Here is a 9,785-nt window from a genome sequence, read left to right as displayed (position 1 = left end):
AATGGGCTTCGCTAATCGCTCAGCCAAAAATGCTGTAAGGAATTACAGTTTGACTACAGTCCGTCCTGTATATTTTATGTACAGGCCAGACTGTTATGATATGGGCTGTACTTCAGTGCTGAAGTCAAGTGCTGTGTTGACCAGAAAGGCGGTTTGCGAAGTTACAGTACATCCTGTACAGAGTGGACTGTAATCAAAAATTACAGTCGCGACCGTAGCGACAAATTGACAGGGCAAACTGTAGAATTTCCTGTAGGATTTTTTAACAGTGGTGCTTCATGATGCTTTTAAGCATCGCCACATTGCTCTGACTAGCCGTCACATACGTGCGGAACTTGAAGTCTTTTACCTTTACTTCCAGCTTTGACAGTCCTGCGCGTACCTCACGCACCCATGTGTTGGCCTTAGACACAATATTCTGAGCAGTCACAAAGAAGTTGAAGGCGGCCTCCACCACGTCAGCATACTTAATGCTGAAGGCCGTTCGCTGCACAATATTAAGGGCGTGTGAAGCACAAATACATCCAGCAGAAATCTTCAAGCACCTTTTTAATGTCCGAACCAGAGTCAGACACCCACTTGATTTTGGCCATTAAAGAAGGGTCCAAATCACACTCTAGAAAGGAGCGCCTGAGCAAATTCCCTAGATTATCCGCTGAACCGAAAAGAAAAAAAATATTGATTACTGTGTATCATTTGATTCAGTGCCTTGCCTAACTTACGTTTAAAGAAAAATATTTACCATAGCAGGACTCTCCATGTGGGAGGGCAATGGTGTGCAGCAATCGTGCGTGCAGGACCCAATCTTTGATAAAATGTATGGTAGGAACAAGATACTTCTCCTTCTTATGGTCGTCTGTCCAGCAGTCAGTTGTCGCTGCAACTCTGGTGGTCATCCATGAGAGGGCGCACTTCATCTGCCAGCTGTTTTCTGGCATTCTTGGCCTCCAACGCCGTGTATTTGGCTACAGGAGTGGGGCAGGGAAGGAGTTTCCTGGCGTCCACACGACCATGTTGCCACCCGACGTCGATGGCCGCCTGGATGAGGTTTACAAGTCCTTGATTCTTCACACACTCTGGTGGGCGGAGATCCCATGCGCAATATTCTGCAGTGACTGTGATAAAGGATTTCTTTACATGGGGCTCCGGGTCGATCTTCAACTGCCACACGTCTGCCCCACTTTTAGCTGTAGCTGCACCTTGCTTTCTGCACTTAGCAGACTTAAGGTGTCGGGACGCATTTCTGTTCCCGTTCTTTCGCTCATGGTAAATCAACACCTTCTTGCATTGGCCACATTGCACGGCCTCCTCCAACTCGTTAGTTTTTGTTTTGCGAATCACCCTCACCGAGTCCCACATCTTGTGCAGTGCTTTAGTATGCGGCTTCAGATCCTTCATTTCATCTTAATCATTGTCATTGGTTTTGATACCCTTTGCAAGAATGCGACACTTTTCAAAAAGTTCCCTCTGCGTGTTACTGTAATGATAAAAAAAAAAGAAAATATATTCTAGATGGCCATATTTTTAAAAGGGTAGGGGGGGGGAGTCTGCCTTACAACATAATCTCATTTGATTTATAGTACAACTAGTGTCAAAATTGAACGTATTTCCTGCTCGACGCCCATCCCCCCCCCTCCCTGCATTCCCAACAGAAAAAATGAAACAGTATAGAACAGTATGGGTCGGTACCTCTCGTCACCTGAACCGTACTCGCCATCACCCTGCTTTTGAGGTGTCTTGGTTCCATTCCCAACCTAGAAAAAAAGAGTAAGCGTTAGAACTTACAGCGAAAAGAAACCTAGGGCAATACAGATGAACAACAAAACATGTCCGCTCTCGGACACCGCGAGGTGCCCGTCAACCATAACGGTCGTGGGTGGGACAGGCAGAGCTCATAGTGCAAGAGGTACACTCAAATTCTCATAACAATCTTGCAAATCGTGATACAAACATAAAATTTGGCACATAGGTTCCTGAGACCATTTAGAAACTTTTGGTCCGCAGCCCATTTCGATGGCTGCGTGTGGAGCCGAGATATTGAACAGTTTTTGAACGCCTTGTACAAAATGCGATTTTGGCTGTTCTAGCTATGAAAATCGGCGTGCACATGCCTCTTTGCTAATGTTTCACATCGCGAGGATGTGTGGGTGGTCCACCGATGTGATACCCACGGTGAGAAAGCCTCTGTACCAAATCTGTTCAAGGTTTGAACACTGTTGAACACTTTGCAAAAGTTTTGCCAAAACGACAAGCAGGGTGTTGTTTCCGACTAATTATACCCCTCTGATTTCGATTCTGCCATCCGATATGCATTTCCGGACCTTAGTGACGCTCAAAAAGTGCGCGGAAGGGATTGCACTGCTGTGTTGCCTACCCACCAGGCGCTCGACATTTCTGTAAATTTGTGTGTTGGCCCAGAAAGACGTCTGAATGGGCTCTACACTTTAATGATCGTTTTGAAATTGCCTAAAGATTGTCTATTGCAAAATTACAGAATAATCCCACCATGTGTAATAGCTCAAATCTCGTTCAAAATATTAGGGTTTTCCACGTTCACATGCAGGAAAATTGCTCTATTTTATCGGTAGAGGGTTGCAAATATCATCATTCAATGCAGAATCACGTGGACTGAAAGAAAATATACGGGTTTGTGGTGTTGAGAGTGAAACAGTTGTTGCCTGTAAAGAAAAACTGAGAGAAACTGAAATATCCCGACTTTTTTCGCTGTTCAAATTTTTGTTTTCGGTGTATTTTGATAAAACCAGCAGGTTTATGAAAAAAGTGACTTCTACAAACCATGCAGGGCCTAGCATTCTCTACAAAATTGAATCTAAGAAAATTTCTGTATTTCATAATCTACAGGCGCGAGAATAGTTCAAACTCCTCGAAGCGGTGCTTGTGTTCAAAGCCCCATGCTGCGGCCCCTAAGGGGTGATAAGCAACCGCGTGACACCCTCTCTACTTCTTCCAGTTGAGGTCACATGTTTACTAGTTTTGTAATACTGTACACCTAAAATTGTTAATAGTTTCAATGTTGGTCAACGAGTCAACCCTCTCCATGTTCAGGTTTAGGTGTACACACTGGTAAAATAAGTGTTTTATGTTGCACGTCAATTGATGTTTAATTTCAGGTGTGCATTTTCTCAACACATTGTGATGTTTAACTAGGTTAGACGTAAATTTGTGTTTAAACTTCAAACACTTCCAAAAAGTATAGCAGCTGCAGCAGCACACCATTTAGTTCCTAGATTCGTGTAAGTCCAAGTGTGCAGAATTTAAACGTTTTCAACGTTTTTTCGAGGTTTGATGTACATGTGCTGCTTCTGTGCTGTAAATTGCGGAAATATTTCTAAATCTAAATTAATACGAATATGTGGAGGGCAAGTACCCACAAAAATCCCTTCTCTAAAGACAGCAAAGCAAGCAAAATAGATTCGTAAATCAACGTAAATTTTCTTTTCTGTTATTTGATTATTATAGGTTTGCAGTCTAGGTCAATGTTATAAATTGCTCGTTGGCCGACATCAAAATGAAAAGCAATAAACATGCAAAAAAGGTATACAGTATTACAAAACTAGTAAACTTGTGACCTCAACAAGAAGAAGTGGAGAGGGTGTCACGACGGTTGCCTATCACCCCTTCGAGGAGTTTGAACTATTCTCGCGCCTGTAGATTATGAAATACAGAAATTTTCTTAGTTTCAATTTTGTAGAGAATGCTAGGCCCTGCATGGTTTGTAAAAGTCACTTTTTTCATAAACCTGCTGGTTTTATCAAAATACGCCGAAAACAAAAATTTGAACAGCGAAAAAAGTCGGGATATTTCAGTTTCTCTCAGTTTTTCTTTACAGGCAACAACTGTTTCACTCTCAACACCACAAACCCGTATATTTTCTTTCAGTCCGCGTGATTCTGCATTGAATGATGATATTTGCAACCCTCTACCGATAAAATAGAGCAATTTTCCTGCATTTGAACGTGGAAAAACCTAATATTTTGTACTTTGAACAAGACTTGAGCTATTACACATGGTGGGATTATTCTGTAATTTTGCAATAGACAATCTCTAGGCAATTTCAAAACGATCATTAAAGTGTAGAGCCCATTCAGACGTCTTTCTGGGCCAACACACAAATTTACAGAAATGTCGAGCGCCTGGTGGGTAGGCAACACAGCAGTGCAATCCCTTCTGCGCACTTTTTGAGCGTCACTAAGGTCCGGAAATGCATATCGGATGGCAGAATCGAAATCAGAGGGGTATAATTAGTCGGAAACGACACCCTGCCTGTCGTTTTGGCATAACTTTTGCAAAGTGTTCAACAGGGTTCAAACCTTGAACAGATTTGGTACAGGGGCTTTCTCACCGTGGGTATCACATCGGTGGACCACCCACACCTCGCGATGTGAAACATTAGCAAAGAGGCATGTGTATGCCGATTTTCATAGCTAGAGCAGCCAAAATCGCATTTTGTACAAGGTGTTCAAAAACTGTTCAATATCTCGGCTCCACACGCAGCCATCGAAATGGGCTGCGGACCAAAAGTTTCTAAATGGTCTTAGGAACCTATGTGCCAAATTTCATGCTTTTATCACGATTTGCAAGATTGTTATGGGTACCTCTTGCACAACAGTGAAGTAAATAATAGTGACTTTAACTGATCAAGAAACTGGAACTTGTGACACTCAAGAACCTAACCAAGCCAAACCAGCATGCCTGACGGACCGCAAGCACCACCGCAAGGAGCCGGTGCAAAGGTTGGAATGAGTCAAGTGAAATTGCCACCAGACCTCAATTTGAAAGGTCCAAATGCAGCAGTAGACTGGCGAAGATGGAAACGATCATTCGAAGACTTCCTAATAACTACAGGTCACGATGAGGCAAATGACAAAATCAAACTTTCATATCTACGAAACCTTGCTGGAGAAGAAGCATGCAGAGTCCTAGAAGCAATCCCCATGACAGCAGAAGAAGAGAAAAAATATGATGAGGTGATCAAAAAAATAGAACAATATGTGAAGCCTCATGAAAATGAAGTATTTGAGCGATTTGTATTTTATACAAGAGACCAAGCAGAAGGGGAGAGCATTGAAGAATTCATCGGTGACTTACGAAGATTAAGCAAAACATGCAACTTCAACAATGAAGGTGAAAATCAGGACACACCTGAAAATAAGGCAATCAGAGATAGAATTGTAGCCGGCATTAGAGATCCAGGATTACAAGAAACACTACTTCGTTTAGAAGATCTGAACTTAGCTAAAGCAGAAAAAATCTGTAGAACAAGTAGTGAACAGAGCAAGACTCAAGCGAAGGAAATGTCAAAGGATAAAGAAAAGGTCGCAGAAATAGATGCTGTAAAGAAGAAAAACTTTAGCAAATTTCAAGAAAAGAAGTTCCCACCAAAAAACAATCAGAATCCAGATCTATTTTTCTGTAAAAGATGTAGAACTGAACATGGACCCAAACAATGTCCCGCTTATGGAAAACATTGCCCAAGGTGTGGGTTGTTTAGATCCTATGGACCTGAATGAAATCATTGTCAGGAAACCCAAATTAACCCAAAGATTAGAAGACATAGCGGCCAAATGTATTGGAAAAAAGTACTTCTCAGCATTTGAATTATCTGAAGGATTTCATCACCTAAAATTAAATGAAGAATCATCATGGCTGTGCTGTTTCTCCACACCGTTTGGCATATACAGATATTTAGTAATGCCATATGGACTAACGTGTGCAGGTGACTTGTTTGATGAGAAGGTGGATGAATACTTTGGACAGATACCAAATGTAATAGTATGCAGAGATGATATTCTCATAATGGGTGCCAATGAAAAGAAACATGATGAAGCTGTCACAAAAGTGGTCCAGAAAGCTAAAGAAATGAATGCAAAATTCAATCCTGACAAGCTTCAATACAAAAAAGCATCCGTGAAATTCATGGGTCAAATCATATCAAGTGACGGACTGAGTATAAATCCCAAGGATGTCGAAGCTAATATGGCATTGAAACCACCAAGAACAAGAGGGGAACTATACAAACTCAGAGGAACAATAAATTATGTTCGAAGATATGTACCAGAAATGGCAAAACTAATGGAACCACTGGACGAATTAACCAAACTAAATGTGGAATTCCAATGGCTACCAATTCATGATAATGCATTACTACAAAAAAAGAAGAAAATCATGGAAGCACCAGCTCTGGTACCATTTGATCCCCAAAAGAAAAGCATTATGTAATGTGACGCATCTAAAAATGGTCTTGGCTGTTGCCTGTTTCAAGATTATGGTGATGGAAAACTTAAACTAATTGCATGTGCATCAAGAAAACTCAACGAAAGTGAAGTCAACTACAGTCAATCCGAAAAGGAACTTTTAAGCATTTGTTTTGCAACCAAGAAGTTTCATGAAATGATATATGAATCCCAGGTGGTGGTAGAAACAGACCACAAACCTCTGCTACCTATAATGAAGAAAGCAATATGTAAAATAGGGTCTGTCAGATTACAATGACTCGGACTAAAACTCCTGAAGTATTCACTAGGGTTGAAATATGTACCAGGTAAATACTTATATTTTGCAGACACATTATCAGGAGCAACTATGAGTGAAACAGAACATGATTTTGAACTTTTAGACATGGTTCATTCTGTTAGCAAATGTATCTGTTGATGTCTGAGAAGAGGAAAGAACAATTTAGATCCGCCACAAGTAAGGATGAAGTGCTCAACTTATTATCAACCTACTATTATGACGGATGGCCAGATTGGAAACATGTGGACAACAAGGTCAAACACTACTACAATATAAGAAACCACATATATGTAGAGGCAGGATAAGTATTCATGGACAACCTTATTATTGTTCCGAAAGACCTAAGAACTTATGTGATGACAACAGTGCATACTGGCCACGTAGGCTTTAATAAATCTATGGCTAAAGCCCGTCAAATGTTTTTCTGGCCTGAAATGTCAAAAGACATCAAGGACTTTACAAGTAAGTGTCGACCTTGTGAAAAATATCAACCTTGTAATTTCAAAGAAGTTATGAAACCCCATGAAGTGCCTAAAGGTAGAGCAGAAAAAATGAGTATGGACATACTAGAATATGGTGGAAAAGCATATCTGGTTATTGTGGACAATTTTTCTCACTGGATAGATGTGACCATATTACCGAATAAGTCAAGCAAGGCTGTGATAGAAGCAATGGGACAAACTTTCAAATGGACTGGGTATCCAGTGACATTGATGACAGATAATAAGCCGTTTAAATCCAAAGAATGTATGGATTACTACAAGAAGAAGGACATCACACTGATCACCAGCACACCCCATTATCATCAAAGTAATGGACAAGCTGAGAAATCAGTGGGCATAGTGAAGAAGATAATGAGGAAATGCAATGATACAAATGCAGACTGGGTCGAAGCAGTAATGGAATATAATAACACACCCATAATTTCCTTAAACGCTTCTCCGTCCCAAATACTCAATAGTAGAATAATGAGAGGAAGAAGCCCAATTTCTTCACATGTAACAGAGCCTGTGGTTCAAGAAGATATTTATGGAAAATTATGTTACAATAAAGAAAAAATCTGTAAGCAGTATGATAAGACTGCAAGAAAAAGAGAAGCAGAATTTAAGCAAGGTGATCAAGTTGTGGTACGTACTGAACACTCCAAACAGTGGGGGAAGGCAACAGTAACAACAAGAGCAGAGGAAGAAAGATCCTACATAGTACAAATGGAAAAAAACAATGCCATTGTACGGAGAAATACCTTTCAAATGAAGCCATCAAAATCCAAAGGAAATCAAGAGAAGGAGAGTAACCACAACCCAATGATTGATCAAGAAATTATCTCGTCATTAGCAAGTAAGAATCAAGAACCAAGAAACGAAGGTCAAGACAATGAGGAAGAAATTAATGTACCTGAGAATAATGTTAATCTGAACCAAAGAATTAATGTAAATAAAGCTCAACCTAAATTTGGTAGAGTTTACAAACCCAACAAGAAATTCTTGTAAAAGGGGAGGTGTGTAATGTTATGTTGGTAGACATGTCGCTTGCCCGTAATGCAAAGCACGCACGAAGCTCAGCCGCTGGCGAAAGCACGCACGGCGGAGTGCCGCTGGTGAAACGACGCACAGCGCAGCGCCGCTGGCGAAACCACGCACAGCGCAGAGCCACTGGCGAAACCACGCAAGTGCATTTTTCAAAAAATTTGGCATTTTTCAAAAAAATTGAGATATCTATATATTCTGAAAGAGCATGATTTCCACTTTCCAACGGTATATGTCTCCAAAAGTGACCAAAAAATGCACTTGCGTGGTTTCGCCAGTGGCTCTGCGCTGTGCGTGGTTTCGCCAGCGGCGCTGCGCTGTGCGTGGTTTCACCAGCGGTGCTTCGCCGTGCGTGCTTTCGCCAGCGGCTTAGCTTCGTGCGTGCTTTGCACTAGGGGCAAGCGATGTCATAACTGTATCCGGTTGAGTAGTAGAAGTTATGTGATTATGGTGTATCGCACGTGTATTGAATAAATAGTATTATCAAAGAATCCAGACTTTAATATTGGAAATACATGACATTAAACACTTACAAAGAAAGACAACAACAAAAAAACTTTATACACCCTACAATACATTATGCAAGAGGGAATCACCAGTCAAGTTGGGAGGGAGCTGGTACCAACTGTAGTATGCAAAATGAAAATATGTTAGGGAAATATTTAAAGATATACTGAGTTGAATGCACGCTAAAACGAAGAAAGATAAATGATTTTCTCCTCAAATTCTACGGTTTGAACGGAAGGGTCGAAGCTCGCAACTCATTACTCTAATATTGTTGTTTCGTTCACATTTTGGCTGAACTGTATCCCAGCAGGGGGGCGGGGGCGGGGTGGATGCTCGAATCTCATGTTACCTCCTGAAACCCCTGGCCACGAAGTGAGATAAGTGAGGCATGTCAGAACATGGTTAGTGCATGTATGAAAAATGGCTCACAGAATTAAAGCGGACGAGCGCTTCAATTCCTTGAAGGAATTTGAAGAGTGTTTGGATTTATACTGCAAAGAAAACTCAGTAGCTTTCACCACATCTTCTACAAAGACAGTCGAGTGGTACAACAGCAAATGTAAACCTGGTCAGCCGAAGCTGGACGAATGCCTGGGAGTGAAAAATGCCACATTCGACGCATCCGTGCAACACTGGCGAATCTGTTTAGGACGGACGAACAAGGGCGAATCTGAGAAGGACGGACGAACAAGGGCGAATCTGTTGAGGACGGACGAACAAAGGCGAATGTGCTTTTTCAGAATTCCTGCGGACCTATCTTTGAACGCTTCATACTACTCGATGTGACGTCGGATCGCTTTAGTTGAGGTCATATTCTATTTCGGTCTCAATGACGGGTGCAATGATGCTTCGTTCAAAGTGATCTGACGTCAAAACGAAAAGTGAGAGACGTTTAAAGATAGGTCTGCAGAAATTCTGAAAAAGCACATTCGCCTTTGTTCGTTTGTCCCAAACAGATTCGCCCTTGTTCGTCCGTCCTAAACAGATTCGCCAGTGTTGCACGGATGAGTCGAATATCGGTGCATTCATGGACCTCAACGTGCGAGCAAAAGCCAAGGGCTTCGGCCCAACCAAAGGTAAGTCGTCCGTTTTCCCCCCTCTAGTTCAACCATAAAGCACTCAATGTCTTTAAAGGGGGCGTGCACAAATTACGTCATCGATTTTCGGGGCAACCCCCCCCCCCTCCCCCTCTCTGTCATCGAGTGTCACCTTTTCGCA

At 41.6% G+C, this 9,785-nt stretch overlaps 1 protein-coding gene across 1 annotated transcript in view; it reads right to left on the bottom strand.

Annotated features, from left to right (window-relative positions):
- The window catches only part of LOC113207158 (uncharacterized), a 22,722-nt gene extending 22,129 nt beyond the window's left edge, over positions 1-593 (bottom strand). The window contains exons 1-2 of the mRNA XM_052273677.1: positions 546-593; positions 383-487 (exon numbers count right to left, since the gene is read on the bottom strand). Coding sequence (XP_052129637.1) covers positions 383-487; positions 546-593 — 153 coding nt within the window. The remainder of the gene's footprint in view (positions 1-382; positions 488-545) is intronic.
- Between the last annotated feature and the right edge of the window lie 9,192 nt (positions 594-9,785).

The sequence above is a fragment of the Frankliniella occidentalis genome, unplaced genomic scaffold (genome assembly GCF_000697945.3).
Source record: "Frankliniella occidentalis isolate FOCC.00 unplaced genomic scaffold, Focc_3.1 Scaffold292, whole genome shotgun sequence".
Classification (NCBI taxonomy): Eukaryota; Metazoa; Arthropoda; class Insecta; order Thysanoptera; family Thripidae; genus Frankliniella; species Frankliniella occidentalis.
This window is presented reverse-complemented; position numbering and strand designations above follow the sequence as displayed.